The 16,493-nt window shown below is 44.4% G+C and overlaps 1 protein-coding gene and 1 long non-coding RNA gene across 5 annotated transcripts in view; one reads left to right on the forward strand and one right to left on the reverse strand.

Annotated features, from left to right (window-relative positions):
* IL17REL (interleukin 17 receptor E like) overlaps positions 1-16,493 on the reverse strand; it is a 119,451-nt gene that overhangs the window by 69,707 nt on the left and 33,251 nt on the right. For all 4 annotated transcript variants that reach the window (XR_010179411.1, XM_063927142.1, XM_063927140.1 and 1 more), the window contains exons 2-3: positions 13,703-13,730; positions 5,428-5,577 (exon numbers count right to left, since the gene is read on the reverse strand). Coding sequence is in view for 3 of the 4 variants with exons in the window: in XM_063927142.1 (XP_063783212.1) it covers positions 5,428-5,577; positions 13,703-13,730 (178 nt within the window). In the remaining variant the exon portion in view is untranslated. The remainder of the gene's footprint in view (positions 1-5,427; positions 5,578-13,702; positions 13,731-16,493) is intronic.
* The window catches only part of LOC134932585 (uncharacterized), an 83,293-nt gene continuing 82,564 nt past the window's right edge, over positions 15,765-16,493 (forward strand). The window contains exon 1 of the long non-coding RNA XR_010179412.1: positions 15,765-15,826. This is a non-coding gene — a long non-coding RNA (uncharacterized LOC134932585). The remainder of the gene's footprint in view (positions 15,827-16,493) is intronic.

Here is a 16,493-nt window from a genome sequence, read left to right on the forward strand (position 1 = left end):
ATATATAGCAGTACGGTACAGTAGTCCACTGCTCTACCTACCTCTGTGTCATCAAGTATACTTTCCATCCATACCTGTTGTGCATTTAAGTTTTGCGCAGTATATATATAGTAGGAGGACAGTGCATAATTTTGCTGACCACCAGTATATAATATATAGCAGTAAGGTACAGTAGTCCACTGCTCTACCTACCTCTGTCATCAAGTATACTATCCTGTGCTCAGTGTGCTGAAAATATCTACGTTCTCTGCCTGAAAAACTCTCCATATCTGTGCTGCATTGTAGTATATAGTAGGAGAACAGTGCAGAATTTTGCTGACCAGTGACCACCAGTATTATATCAGTACTGTACAGTAGTCTACTGCTCTACCTACCTCTGTGTCGTCAAGTATACTATCCATCCATACCTGTGGTGCATTTAAGTTTTGCGCAGTATATATAGTAGGAGGACAGTGCATAATTTTGCTGACCACCAGTATATAATATATAGCAGTACGGTACAGTAGGCCACTGCTCTACCTACCTCTGTGTCGTCAAGTATACTATCCCATCCATACCTGTGGTGCATTTTAGTTGTTGTGCGCAGTAGTAGGAGGACAGTGCATAATTTTGCTGACCACCAGTATATAATATATAGCAGTAAGGTACAGTAGTCCACTGCTCTACCTACCTCTGTGTCGTCAAGTATACTATCCATCCATACCTGTTGTGCATTTAAGTTTTGCGCAGTATATATATAGTAGGAGTACAGTGCATAATTTTGCTGACCACCAGTATATAATATATAGCAGTAAGGTACAGTAGTCCACTGCTCTACCTACCTCTGTGTCATCAAGTATACTATCCTGTGCTCAGTATACTGAAAATATCTACGTTCTCTGCCTGAAAAACTCTCCATATCTGTGCTGCATTGTAGTATATAGTAGGAGAACAGTGCAGAATTTTGCTGACCAGTGACCACCAGTATTATATCAGTACGGTACAGTAGTCCACTGCTCTACCTACCTCTGTGTCGTCAAGTATACTATCCATCCATACCTGTGGTGCATTTAAGTTTTGCGCAGTATATATAGTAGGAGGACAGTGCATAATTTTGCTGACCACCAGTATATAATATATAGCAGTACGGTACAGTAGGCCACTGCTCTACCTACCTCTGTGTCGTCAAGTATACTATCCATCCATACCTGTGGTGCATTTTAGTTGTTGTGCGCAGTAGTAGGAGGACAGTGCATAATTTTGCTGACCACCAGTATATAATATATAGCAGTAAGGTACAGTAGTCCACTGCTCTACCTACCTCTGTGTCGTCAAGTATACTATCCATCCATACCTGTGGTGCATTTAAGTTTTGCGCAGTATGTATAGTAGGAGGACAGTGCATAATTTTGCTGACCACCAGTATATAATATATAGCAGTACGGTACAGTAGTCCACTGCTCTACCTACATCTGTGTCATCAAGTATACTTTCCATCCATACCTGTTGTGCATTTAAGTTTTGCGCAGTATATATATAGTAGAAGGACAGTGCATAATTTTGCTGACCACCAGTATATAATATATAGCAGTACGGTACAGTAGTCCACTGCTCTACCTACCTCTGTGTCATCAAGTATACTATCCATCCATACCTGTGGTGCATTTAAGTTTTGCGCAGTATATATAGTAGGAGGACAGTGCATAATTTTGCTGACCACCAGTATATAATATATAGCAGTACGGTACAGTAGGCCATTGCTATTGAAATATTACTGGCATATAATTCCACACATTAAAAAATGGAGAACAAAAATGTGGAGGGTAAAATAGGGAAAGATCAAGATCCACTTCCACCTCGTGCTGAAGCTGCTGCCACTAGTCATGGCCGAGACGTTGAAATTAGAGATGAGCGCCTGAAATTTTTCGGGTTTTGTGTTTTGGTTTTGGGTTCGGTTCCGCGGCCGTGTTTTGGGTTCGAACGCGTTTTGGCAAAACCTCACCGCATTATTTTTGTTGGATTCGGGTGTGTTTTGGATTCGGGTGTTTTTTTCCAAAAACACTAAAAAACAGCTTAAATCATAGAATTTGGGGGTCATTTTGATCCCAAAGTATTATTAACCTCAAAAACCATAATTTACACTCATTTTCAGTCTATTCTGAATACCTCACACCTCACAATATTATTTTTAGTCCTAAAATTTGCACCGAGGTCGCTGTGTGAGTAAGATAAGCGACCCTAGTGGCCGACACAAACACCGGGCCCATCTAGGAGTGGCACTGCAGTGTCACGCAGGATGTCCCTTCCAAAAAACCCTCCCCAAACAGCACATGACGCAAAGAAAAAAAGAGGCGCAATGAGGTAGCTGTGTGAGTAAGATTAGCGACCCTAGTGGCCGACACAAACACCGGGCCCATCTAGGAGAGGCACTGCAGTGTCACGCAGGATGTCCCTTCCAAAAAACCCTCCCCAAACAGCACATGACGCAAAGAAAAAAAGAGGCTTTTTACTGATATTTGGTGTTTTGGATTTGACATGCTCTGTACTATGACATTGGGCATCGGCCTTGGCAGACGACGTTGCTGGCATTTCATCGTCTCGGCCATGACTAGTGGCAGCAGCTTCAGCACGAGGTGGAAGTGGATCTTGATCTTTCCCTAATTTTGGAACCTCAACTTTTTTGTTCTCCATATTTTATAGGCAGAACTAAAAGGCACCTCAGGTAAACAATGGAGATGGATGGATTGGATACTAGTATACAATTATGGACGGACTGCCACGGTTAGGTGGTATAAAAAAACCACGGTTAGGTGGTATATATTGTAATACAATTATGGATGGACGGACTGCCTGCCGAGTGCCGACACAGAGGTAGCCACAGCCGTGAACTACCGCACTGTACACTGGTTGATAAAGAGATAGTAGTATACTCGTAACAACTAGTATGACTGACTATGACGGTATAAAGAATGAAAAAAAAACCACGGTTAGGTGGTATATATTATAATACAATTATGGATGGACGGACTGCCTGCCGACACAGAGGTAGCCACAGCCGTGACCTACCGCACTGTACACTGGTTGATAAAGAGATAGTAGTATACTCGTAACAACTAGTATGACACTATGACGGTATAAAGAATGAAAAAAAAACCACGGTTAGGTGGTATATATTATAATAATACAATTATGGATGGACGGACTGCCTGCCGACTGCCGACACAGAGGTAGCCACAGCCGTGAACTACCGCACTGTACACTGGTTGATAAAGAGATAGTAGTATACTCGTAACAACTAGTATGACTATGACGACGGTATAAAGAAAGAAAAAAAAATACCACGGTTAGGTGGTATATAATTATACAATTATGGATGGACGGACTGCCTGCCGAGTGCCGACTGCCGACACAGAGGTAGCCACAGCCGTGAACTACCGCACTGTACTGTGTCTGCTGCTAATATAGACTGGTTGATAAAGAGATAGTATACAACAATATACTACTATACTGGTGGTCAGGCACTGGTCACCACTAGTCACACTGGCAGTGGCACTCCTGCAGCAAAAGTGTGCACTGTTTAATTTTAAATTAATATAATATTATGTACTCCTGGCTCCTGCTATAACAACCTGCAGTGCTCCCCAGTCTCCCCCACAATTATTATAAGCTTTTATACATTGATGTGCAGCACACTGGGCTGAGCTGAGTGCACACAGACTGAGTCACACTGTGTGACTGCTGTGTATCGTTTTTTTCAGGCAGAGAACGGATATAGCAGAGAACGGATATATTAAATAAAAGTTAACTTAACAACAACTGCACTGGTCACTGTGGTAAACTCTGTCTGCACAATCTCTCTCTCTCTCTCTCTCTTCTAATCTATTCTAATGGAGAGGACGCCAGCCACGTCCTCTCCCTATCAATCTCAATGCACGTGTGAAAATGGCGGCGACGCGCGGCTCCTTATATAGAATCCGAGTCTCGCGAGAATCCGACAGCGTCATGATGACGTTCGGGCGCGCTCGGGTTAACCGAGCAAGGCGGGAAGATCCGAGTCGCTCGGACCCGTGAAAAAAAAAGTGAAGTTCGTGCGGGTTCGGATTCAAAGAAACCGAACCCGCTCATCTCTAGTTGAAATGCCATCAACATCGTCTGCCAAGGCCGATGCCCAATGTCATAGTAGAGAGCATGTAAAATCCAAAAAACAAAAGTTCAGTAAAATGACCCAAAAATCCAAATTAAAAGCATCTGATGAGAAGCGTAAACTTGCCAATATGCCATTTACGACACAGAGTGGCAAGGAACGGCTGAGGCCCTGGCCTATGTTCATGGCTAGTGGTTCAGATTCACATGAGGATGGAAGCACTCATCCTCTCGTTAGAAAACTGCAGTGCCACTCCTAGATGGGCCAGGTGTTTGTGTCGGCCACTTGGGTCGCTTAGCTTAGCCACACAGCTACCTCATTGCACCTCTTTTTTTCTTTGCATCATGTGCTGTTTGGGGACTATTTTTTGAAGTGCCATCCTGTCTGACACTGCAGTGCCACTCCTAGATGGTCCAGGTGTTTGTGTCGGCCACTTGGGTCGCTTAGCTTAGCCATCCAGCGACCTTGGTGCACCGCTTTTTTTCTTTGCATCATGTGCTGTCTGGGGACTATTTTTTAAATCTGCCATCCTGTCTGACACTGCAGTGCCACTCCTAGACGGGCCAGGTGTTTGTGTCGGCCACTTGGGTCGCTTAGCTTAGCCACACAGCTACCTCATTGCACCTCTTTTTTTCTTTGCATCATGTGCTGTTTGGGGACTATTTTTTTAAGTGCCATCCTGTCTGACACTGCAGTGCCACTCCTAGATGGGCCAGGTGTTTGTGTCGGCCACTTGGGTCGCTTAGCTTAGTCACACAGCTACCTCATTGCACCTCTTTTTTTCTTTGCATCATGTGCTGTTTGGGGACTATTTTTTAAATCTGCCATCCTGTCTGACACTGCAGTGCCACTCCTAGATGGGCCAGGTGTTTGTGTCGGCCACTTGTGTCGCTTAGCTTAGTCATCCAGCGACCTCGGTGCAAATTTTAAGACTAAAAATAATATTGTGAGGTGTGAGGTGTTCAGAATAGACTGGAAATGAGTGGAAATTATGGTTATTGAGGTTAATAATACTATGGGATCAAAATGACCCCCAAATTCTATGATTTAAGCTGTTTTTGAGGGTTTTTTGTAAAAAAAAAACACCCGAATCCGACAAAAAAATTTCAGGGAGGTTTTGCCAAAACGCGTCCGAATCCAAAACACGGCCGTGGAACCGAATCCAAAACCAAAACACAAAACCCGAAAAATGTCCGGTGCACATCACTAGTTGTTATGCTACTTTATAAATAGCTCATCTCTGCTTATTTACATACCAGGATATACTAAACAGTGGTATTATCAAGACAAGAGGTTCATAGTACCATCTAGAATTACTGTTCCAATCACATTTAAATAGAGTGAACATCGATTTTGCTCTGTACACTTCATAACTGTAGATATTTTCATATTTTCCAGGGCATGAGGTGATAAAGAATCAGGAGCAGTCCGGCAAAAGAGGAAAAAAATGTCATCTGAAAAAAACAAAAGGAAAAACAAGATAATTTGTATAATAATTGCTTAAGTTCATCCTGTCTCTGACATGCTCAGTAGGTGTCAAAACTCTCAGCTAACAATAAAACTGCCACTGGTGGGAGAAAGTCAGAGGTCAGGCCAGCCGTCAGTAAGGCTGGGTACACACTAGACCATAGGATCTCAAACTCGGTCCTCAGGACCCCACAGCAGAGCCGGATTAATGGCAGGGCGGAAGGGGCAGTCGTCCAGGGGCCCCCACACACTGTCCTCACAACTGCAAAAAACCATCGGAGTAGAAGTACAGCATTTACCTGTCTCCTCTACATCCTCCTCGGCAGCTGGGATGTTCCATTACAGCTGCGGCCGCCGAGGAGCTTCACTCACTGCAGTGTGAAGTCTCGCGAGATTTGACATTATCTCGCAAGACTTCACACTGCTGTGAGTGAAGCTCCTCGGCGGCCGCAGCAGTAAATGAACAGCTCAGCAGCCGAGGAGGACGGAGAGGAGACAGGTAAATGCTGTACTCTTACTCCGATTTTTTTTTTTTGCAGTTGTGAGGGCAGTGTGTGGGGGCCCCACAAATTTGTAGCCCAGGGGCCCCCACAGACCTTAATTCAGCCCTGCCCCACACAGTGCATGTTTTGCAGGTAACCCAGCAGGTGCACAGGTGTATTAATTACTCACGGACACATTTTAAAAGGTCTACAGGTGGAGCAAATTATTTCACTTGTGATTCTGTGAGGAGACCTGCAAAACATGCATTGTGTGGGGTCCTGAGAACCGAGGGGTAAATTTACTAAGATGGAAGTTCTATTTAAGATGGGATGTTGGCCATAGCAACCAATCAGCTTCTACTTCTCATTTATCTAGCACCTTCTAGAAGATAATACCTGGAATCTTATTGGTTGCTATGGGCAACATCTCATCTCAAATAGAACCCCCATCTTAGTAAATTTACCCCCGAGTTTGAGAACCTGTGCACTAGACCAGAGGTTGCCAAACGCGGTCCTCAAGGCACCCCAATAGTCCAGGTTTTAGGTATATCCATGGCTCAGCACCTATGGTTAAATCAACTTGACTAAGGAGCTAATTAAGTCACCTGTGGCTAACCATGGATACATTTAAAACCAGAACCATTGGGGTGCCTTGAGGACTGCGTTTGGGAACCTCTGCACAGGACAATGTGTACCCACACCAACATCGGCACTGACGGGACTCGGCTGCAGCAAGTACATACACACTTGCTGATGCAGGATCCAATGGGGGAAAGTGGAGTGACATGCTGTATTCTGCGATGTGGAGAGGGAAAAAGTATAACATTTCACAGAAAATCAGTCATTTTTAAACAAGGTACTGTCCACTTATCTTGAGAAACAACATGATAGTGGGTGTTATTCTGTAACTGGTAGGGTAATAGTGCAGCTCAGCTCATATTAAAACACACTGTGGGGGCAAATGTGCTATGCTTTAGAGAATGATAAAGTGGAGAAAGATAAAGTACCAACCAACCAGCTCCTACAGTAACTGTCATTTTTCAAACACGGGGTAATTCAGAGTTGATTACAGCAGCAAATTTGTTAGCAGATGGGCAAAACCATGGTGGTCATTCTGAGTTGTTTGCTCGTTGCCGTTTTTCGCAACGGAGCGATTAGGTAGAAAATGCGCATGCGCATGGTACGTAGCGCGCATGCGCTTAGTTATTTTACACAAAACTTTGGAGATTTACACAAGCTCGAGCGACTTTTTTCAACGCTCGAGTGATCGTAGTGTGATTGACAGAAAGTGGGTGTTTCTGGGCAGCAACATGGCGTTTTTAGGGAGTGTGCTAAAAAAACGCAGGCGTGCCAGGTAAAAACGCAGGAGTGGCTGGCTGAACGCAGGGCGTGTTTGAGATGTCAAACCAGGAACTAAAAGGACCGAGCTGATCGCAATCTAGGAGTAGGTCTGGAGCTACTCAGAAACTGCAAGGAATTATTTAGTAGCAGTTCTGCTAACCTTTCGTTCGCTATTCTGCTAAGCTAAGATGCACTCCCAGAGGGCGGCGGCCTAGCGTGTGCAATGCTGCTAAAAGCAGCTAGCGAGCGATCAACTCGGAATGAGGGCCCATGTGCACTGCAGGAAGGGGGGGGGGGGGGGGGGGGGCAGATATAACCTGTGCAGAAAGAGTTAGATTTGGGTGGGGTGTGTTCAAACTGAAATCTAAATTGCAGTGTAAAAATAAAGCAGCCAGTGGAGTATATTCAATAAGAGTCGGGTCCATTCCGACATGCAGTTGTCGGAATGGACCCGACAACCTCTATTCAAAATTGGCAGCTCCTGTTGTCATGTGCTGCTGCTACTGTCAGCGGCGCCTAGGGGAGGGAGCCATCTGCCGCGCCGGGAGGAGGCGATGTCAGTGGCGCCGGGAGGAGGGGATGACAGCGGCGCTGGGAGGAGGGGATGACAGCTGCGCCGGGAGGAGGTGAGTCAGCGGTGCCAGGGATGAGACAGCGGAGTAGACGGAGCGAACGGGGGGAGGAGAGGAGGAGACGGGGAGCAGCGGCTGCAGCAGCGGAGGCTCACGGCAGCGTCCACCCGGCTCCAGCAAGCGGGACCTCGCTTGCTGGAGCCGGGTGGATGCTGCCGCTGGGTTCCTGCTCTCCCCACTGCTCCCCCGTCTCCTGCTCTCAGCTCACTCATCTCAATCCGACTTTTTTTAAAGTCGGATTGCAATTGTTGGAAACGGGGCTAAAACCTGTCGGGTTTGGCCCTGCTTCCGACAATGCACGCTGATCGGCGGATGAAGCCGCCGATCAGCGTGCATTCCGACAGCATTCCGACAAGTCAGGTTTCCCGACTTGTCGGAATAAATGGGGGCCGTAATGAATAGGTCGGAACCCCTTCCGACCTAAAACTGTCGGAAGCTGCCGTCTTTCCGACAAGACGGCAGCTTCCGACAGTTATTGAATATACCCCAGTATTTACCCTGCACAGAAACAATATAACCTACCCAAATCTGACTCTCTCTGCACATGTTATATCTGCCCCCCTGCAGTGCACATGGTTTTGCCCAACTGCTAACAAATTTGCTGCTGTGATCAACTCTGAATTATCCCACCACCACCCCCCCCCCACACCCCCACACACACACACACACACACACACACACCCACCTGTGTGACACCCGAAGCGTCACAACGTTTTTCAGGAATAACCTGGCTTCAACAGTGCCATTATTAGGGCCGGGCCAGCCGTGCAATTGCTCTCAGTCTTACATCTCAGAAGGTTACTCAGTCATGACCAGATGGAGCAGTGCAAAGTTGGGCATCTGACAGCACCGCTACCTAAAAACTGCAGTCCATGCCACCTTTGCCATCTAAGTTAATGAAAACGCTACCGTTGATTGGATGGTAAAATCTGTCCCTTTTGCAGAGTGATCAATGAGACGTCTGAAAACATTCCAATACCTTCAAGTTTCCCCACCAGCTCATGTAAATATTTAGAGCTCATTATAAAATATTGTTTTAGCTCTTTTGGTATGCAAGTACGTGCTTCAATGGTATTATTTATGCACTATAATACTACATCCATCTGCCATATAAAGCACATATTGTCCTTTGCAAAATATACCTCGTTCACATTACTTCACACTTTCACGAACTTCACACTTTTTACACGGGTCCGAGCCATACTCGGATTCTCCCATATGGCTCGGGTAACCCGAGCGCGCCCGAACGTCAACATCCCGCTGTCGGATTCTCGCGAGATTCGGATTCTATATAAGCAGCCGCGCGTCGCCGCCATTTTCACTCGTGCATTGGAAATGTTAGGGAGACGACGTGGCTGTCGTCCTCTCCGTTATTGTTGAACTTGATTGTGCTTTATTGCTTAATTGTGGGGAGGACTGGGGAGCAGCTGTATAATATAGGAGGAGTACAGTGCAGAGTTTTGCTGATCAGTGACCACCACTTTTATCCGTTCTCTGCCTGAAAAAAACGCTCCTTATCTGTGCTCAGTGTGCTGCATATATCTGTGCTCACACTGCTTAATTGTGGGGACTGGGGAGCAGCTGTATTATATAGGAGGAGTACAGTGCAGAGTTTTGCTGACAGTGACCACCAGTATACGTTGTCTGCCTGAAAAACACTCCATATCTGTGCTCAGTGTGCTGCTTTATTGTGGGGACTGGGGACCACCAGTATAATATTATATAGGAGGAGTACAGTGCAGAGTTTTGCTGACCAGTGACCATCAGTATATAATATATAGCATTACGGTACAGTAGGCCACTGCTGTACCTACCTCTGTGTCGTCATTAAGTACACTATCCATCTAGATTCTATACCTGTGGTGCATTTCAGTTGTGCAGTTTGCTGACACAGTGACCACCAGTATACTATATATAGCAGTACGGTATGGAAGGCCACTGCTGTACCTACCTCTGTGTCGTCATTAAGTATACTATCCATCTACATTCTATACCTGTGGTGCATTTTAGTTTTGCAGTTTGCTGACACAGTGACCACCAGTATATATAGCAGTACGGTACGGAAGGCCACTGCTGTACCTACCTCTGTGTCGTCATTAAGTATAATATCCATCTACATTCTATACCTGTGGTGCATTTTAGTTTTGCAGTTTGCTGACACAGTGACCACCAGTATATATAACAGTACGGTACGGAAGGCCACTGCTGTATCTACCTCTGTGTCGTCATTAAGTATACTATCCATCTACATTCTATACCTGTGGTGCATTTTAGTTTTGCAGTTTGCTGACACAGTGACCACCAGTATATATAGCAGTACGGTACGGAAGGCCACTGCTGTACCTACCTCTGTGTCGTCATTAAGTATACTATCCATCTACATTCTATACCTGTGGTGCATTTAGTTTTGCCGTTTGCTGACACAGTGACCACCAGTATATATAGCAGTACGGTACAGAAGGCCACTGCTGTACCTACCTCTGTGTAGTCATTAAGTATACTATCCATCTACATTCTATACCTGTGGTGCATTTTAGTTTTACAGTTTGCTGACACAGTGACCACCAGTATATATAGCAGTACGGTACGGAAGGCCACTGCTGTACCTACCTCTGTGTCGTCATTAAGTATACTATCCATCTACATTCTATACCTGTGGTGCATTTTAGTTTTGCAGTTTGCTGACACAGTGACCACCAGTATATATAGCAGTACGGTACGGAAGGCCACTGCTGTACCTACCTCTGTGTCGTCATTAAGTATACTATAAATCTACATTCTATACCTGTGGTGCATTTTAGTTTTGTAGTTTGCTGACACAGTGACCACCAGTATATATAGCAGTACGGTACGTAAGGCCGCTTAGCTTAGTCACACAGCGACCTTGGTGCGCCTCTTTTTTTCTTTGCATCATGTGCTGTTTGGGGACAATTTTTTGAAGTGCCATCCTGTCTGACACTGCAGTGCCACTCCTAGATGGGCCAGGTGTTTGTGTCGGCCACTTGTGTCGCTTAGCTTAGTCACACAGCGACCTCGGTGCAAATTTTAGGACTAAAAATAATATTGTGAGGTGTTCAGAATAGACTGAAAATGAGTGGAAATTATGGTAATTGAGGTTAATAATACTATGGGATCAAAATGACCCCCAAATTCTATGATTTAAGCTGTTTTTTAGGGTTTTTTGAAAAAAAACCCGAATCCAAAACACACCCGAATCCGACAAAAAATTTTCGGTGAGGTTTTGCCAAAACGCGTCCGAATCCAAAACACGGCTGCGGAACCGAATCCAAAACCAAAACACAAAACCCGAAAAATGTCCGGTGCACATCACTAGTTCACATGCAGATGCAGATCCTTATACAAGGACATGTCACATGACATTGCATAAAGGAATAAAACTGCTTTTTGTTGTATAATTGTTTTCATTAATGGCCCCACTGCTTTGAAAGTTACATGAAATCCAGAAATTTGCCATTATGGATTTGTGAAATAAAAGCATTATGTAAGTGGCTTCAGCCTCAGGCTAATAACTCTCACACTGTTATAACTAAGCCTAAGTAAGTCTGTTCAAATTTGTATTGTAATCCATCAACGTACTATTCATTACAACATAATACAATATTACTACGTATGTCGCGTGTGGTGACTCATACTTTTTCCACTGTATTCCCTTCCCTCTTTCTATTGCAGAAGTCATAATAAAGAGCATGGGCAAAGATTTATGGTCTGTGACTTGTCAGGGAGATAAGGAAACGGAAGACCTACAGTACATGTGATGAACATAAATAGCCCTGGGAAAACTCCCACATTTAACAGAATATCTGTAACCACTGGGGGAATGTAATAGGTCCTGTCTTTTTGAAATGTCAATAATTTACATGGCAAAACCAAGTTGAGAGGCTCCCTTTTACTCACTGCTCTGCTTAGTTCAGAGCAGATCAGTGTTGAATACACGCAGTGCGCACAGCATCTATTCCAGTGAACCAGAGGGATTGGGGGCATGGCCAGCAGTTCACAGAGCGCTGGCCGTGCCCCCACTATGATAATGGGAGGCGTGGCTCGCGATCACTGCATTTATGTGAAGCCACACCCCTTTTCCACAGGCCCTGTGATATCTCCCGACTTCAAACCTCCCGATATTGGGAAGTATGTAAATGCTGTGTTTGAAAAATGACAGTTAAGAGCTGATTGGTTGATACTTTATCACCGTGCTATTTATCACTCTCCGAGGCTTGATAACTCTGGGCAAAAATCTCTAACTTCCTGATTCTCACACTAAATGAAATAATTACTGCAGGACACTGTTTATAGGAAGTATATATAAAAATGCAAATGCTTGGACCATTTGCACTATTAGCTGTATTTATAGGAATACATACAAAATCCCGGTGGTCGAGTTGCCGGCGGTCACATGACAGACAGCGGCATCCTGACGCTGAAGATGCCAACATAGGAGGGAGTAGGTATTTCTACCTTCCCCCTGTCCCCTAACCCAACCCTCAGGGGAAGGTGGCTTAGGGGTATATTCAATTCCTGTCGGATCCTTTCTGATGGAAAGGGTCCGACAGGTCAGTATTCAATGCTGCGGCCAAACCCGACAGGTTTGGCCTGTTCCCGACAATGCCAATCCAACTTTTTTTAACGTCTGATTGACATTGTTGGAAATGGGGCTAAAACCTGTCGGGTTTGGCCACACTTCCGACAGAACACATGTTTTCCGACAATCCACGTGTTTTCTGACCAGTCCGAAATTCACGACTTGTCGGAAAAAACAGCCGACATTGAATAGGTCGGAAACCCCTTCCGACCTAAACCTGTCAGAAACTGCCATCTTCTGACAAGACGGCAGTTTCCGACAAGAATTGAATAACCCCCTAAGGCTATTCCTCCAGGGGTGTTGGCTAGGGCTAACCCTAGGGCGGCAGCGGCTAGGGCCAATTACCCCCTCTAGTGTCTAACCCTACCCCCCTCTATTGCCTTAGCCTAACCCCCCCCCACACACACACACACACACACACACACACACACACACACACACACACACACACACACACACACCAACCGGGCTCTAACCCTAACCCTGAACCCCGATACTCACCTTCGGGATGTTGGCTGATGGTGATCTGACGGGATACGGTCATTAGGTCAACCACTAAAGGTCAACATGCATTAGGTCAACATGGTCAATATGTCGACATGGTCATTAGGTTGACATGTACTAGGTTGACAGGTCAAAACGTCGATGAGTTTTTCACAATTTTTTTTTTTCCATACTTGACGATCCATGTGGACTATGATTGGAACGGTAACCTTGCCCGAAGCATGGCGAGCGAAGCAAGCCATGCGAGGGGACACGGTGCACTAATTGGGGTTCCTCGTTACTTTATGAAGAAAACGACACAAAAAAAGTAAAACAACTTATATCAACCTTTTCACCTGTCGACCTAATGCCCATGTCGACCTTTAGTGGTCAACATAATTACTGTCGACCTAAGTTAAGTCGACCAAATGACCCATACCTGATCCGACGCCAGTCTCCTGCTCCTGCTGTGCGCATCCCGTATTTAGGTAACAATGCCAATGTTATTACATTATGAATAGCATGCTTTAAGCTAATGTTCAAAAAATATAATTTTCTTAAATATAAATGTACTTACATGCTGGTTTACTTTTACAGTGAACAGCCTAAAACAAAACAAAATATAAATAAAATTACTTATAGTGTTGAACATACATATTTGCTATTGTACAACATATCTTATAGACCTTGCGCTTGGTTAAGTGGTGGATGCAGTTCTGATATTTTAACAAATGGGAAATGTTTTTTCTACTGCGCATGCATCTGATTTGCACTGTACATGTGTCGCGATGGTCTTGCAGCGGTGACTGCATTGTGGATTAGGACACAGAGGGTTTGACAGACAGGACTGTCTGGGGGAGGTAAGGGGGCAGTGCTGCACTCATTCTGGGGGCGTGTCACAGCCAAAGACTTCATCTTCAGATGCACTTTCACAGCCCCGGCAGCTTAGTTGCAAGAGGCTTTCTGAGCAACCATAGAGTCTCCCAAAGGTACGATGTGCATCTTATGCTGCATCTTTGTACGCAAGTGGTGCATCTGAGAAAACAGCAGTGGGTGTGTCTATACAAGTGATGGTAAATTTGCATACAAAGACGCAGCAGCCGTGCTATTAATGAGCACCTCTGAATCAGAACCTTGTCACAGTAAGAATTTACTGTGTCGCCGTAATAAATCTACATTAGACAACCAATCCATCTGTGTAGTCCCCAAAATGGATATTTTTAGATATGAACTGTGAAGATAAAATAGATTAGCATTAACCTAACTTTCACTGGATCTCAGTTAAAAGTTAAAATAACTTCTTACTGAATAACAGACATCTAAAGCTCATCCCACAGCTTTAAGTGTCCTAATAAAATTTAAACTGGATCAAAAAGTTCAGAATGCAGTTATTGTAGCTGCTGTGACATCACTAGCCTCTGCATGAAACGAATAATCCTCACAAAGGGAGTCATTCCGAGTTGATCACTCGCTAGCTAGTTTTAGCAGCGTGCAAACGCTATGCCGCCGCCCTCTGGGGAGTGTATTTTAGCTTAGCAGAAGTGCCAAAGCTTGTGCAGTCGAGCTCTGCAAAAACAGTTTGTGCAGTTTCAGAGTAGCTCTGAACCTACTCAGCGCTTGCGATCACTTCAGCCTATTCCTGTCCGGATTTGACATCATACACCCGCCCAGTGAACGCCCAGCCACGCCTGCTTTTTTTCAGATATGCCTGAGTTTTTGCAAACACTCCCTGAAAACGGTCAGTTGACACCCAGAAACGCCCCCTTCCTGTCAATCTTCTTGCGGCCGTCAGTGCGACTGAAAACTTAGTTACAACCTGTGCACAACCACAACGGGCTTTGTACCCGTACAACGCGCGTGCACATTGCGGCCCATACGCATGCGCAGAAATGCCAATTTTTCACCTGATCGCTGTGCTGCGAAAATCGGCAGCGAGCGATCAACTCGGAATGACCCCCAATGTATTTCTGCAACACAAAACTGTTTCGCTGTCGGTCATTCTGTTTGCTTTGTTAGAGAAAAACTTTTCCTAACAGGAAAAAAAACCTGTTCCAGAAAAGTAGTACAAGTCATTATGTACTTATTTAATATGATATACAGACTCCAGGCATTTCATGTGTTTTATTCATCCCAATAACTTTACGTCTTCTTTAAGACATGTGAAGAAACGGGGTACAATACACGGTGAGCAGTAACATGCCATGGGAGACATGGAGATAAAAAGTAAATATTCAACTGGTTTTGTTACACATTTCTATTAAAACATCACATTAATGTGAACATATACAACAATAAACTTCAGAAAACAAATACAGTATAAAAACAAATAATACAGATTCTTTTTTCATTTAAATAATGGAACAATTTTAAAATGCTGCTTCCTGGCCATCAGTGTCATGTGACAGCTGGATATTTTACCCACACCTGTATTCCATTTCCAGCATACATGCAGGAAAGACAAGCTGTCTGTAAACCAGCCCTCTCCATGTGCTGTATAGCGTACCTCCCAACATGACCCTCTCCAGGAGGGACAGAATGCTCTGCTCCTGGACTTCCCTCTTAATGTATGATTGCCATCACCTGTGCTGAAACACCTTTCTTATCCATTACCATGTTCAACACAGGTGCCTGCAATCATACATTAAAAGAAAAGTCCAGAAGCAGAGCATTGTGTCCCTCCTGGAGAGGGTTATGTTGGGAGGTATGTGTATAGCTATAGGAAACACATTTTAAAATATGATTTTTATTAGTCTTATATTATTTAGAAAATACTGTACTGTTGTTGTTATTATCTGACTAGGGATAATGCTGATATATCTATCTGTAGTACATGAGGTTTTGTTCTGTGTTTTTATTATTGTGCTATTTACTGATACAGTATGGATGGTTAAATTCTGACAATGAGGATGTTGTTCAGGTGAGTGAATTAGAAGCAAATTCACATAGAACTGCAAAACTTAATATTTGCATATAAGGCCTAAAGCTGGGCATACACTTTACAATTATCTGTCAGATAATCTGCCAGATCTGGTTGGTTGGAATGAAAACCTTGTAAAGGATGAGAGCAAATGACAATCGATTTGTTCAGAAACACTGGAAAATGGACAAAACCTGTCCGTGATTTAACATTTGTATGAACAAGAGTTTTTGTCCATTTTCCAGTGTTTGGGAGCAAAAGGTTGATTGTCATTTGCTTGTCAGAGAGATAAGGAAATATCTCCCCAGGATGCGATCGCAAAGTGAAAGTTCACGCATGCGCAGATGGCTGGAAAGTGGCCATCTGCAAGTTTTGTCATTTTTATTTTCCAACTCAAGGTATATTAGGCCCATAGGGGTACGTGGTGAGCAGCAACATGACATGGGAGTAA

This window comes from Pseudophryne corroboree, chromosome 6 (genome assembly GCF_028390025.1).
Source record: "Pseudophryne corroboree isolate aPseCor3 chromosome 6, aPseCor3.hap2, whole genome shotgun sequence".
NCBI lineage: Eukaryota > Metazoa > Chordata > Amphibia > Anura > Myobatrachidae > Pseudophryne > Pseudophryne corroboree.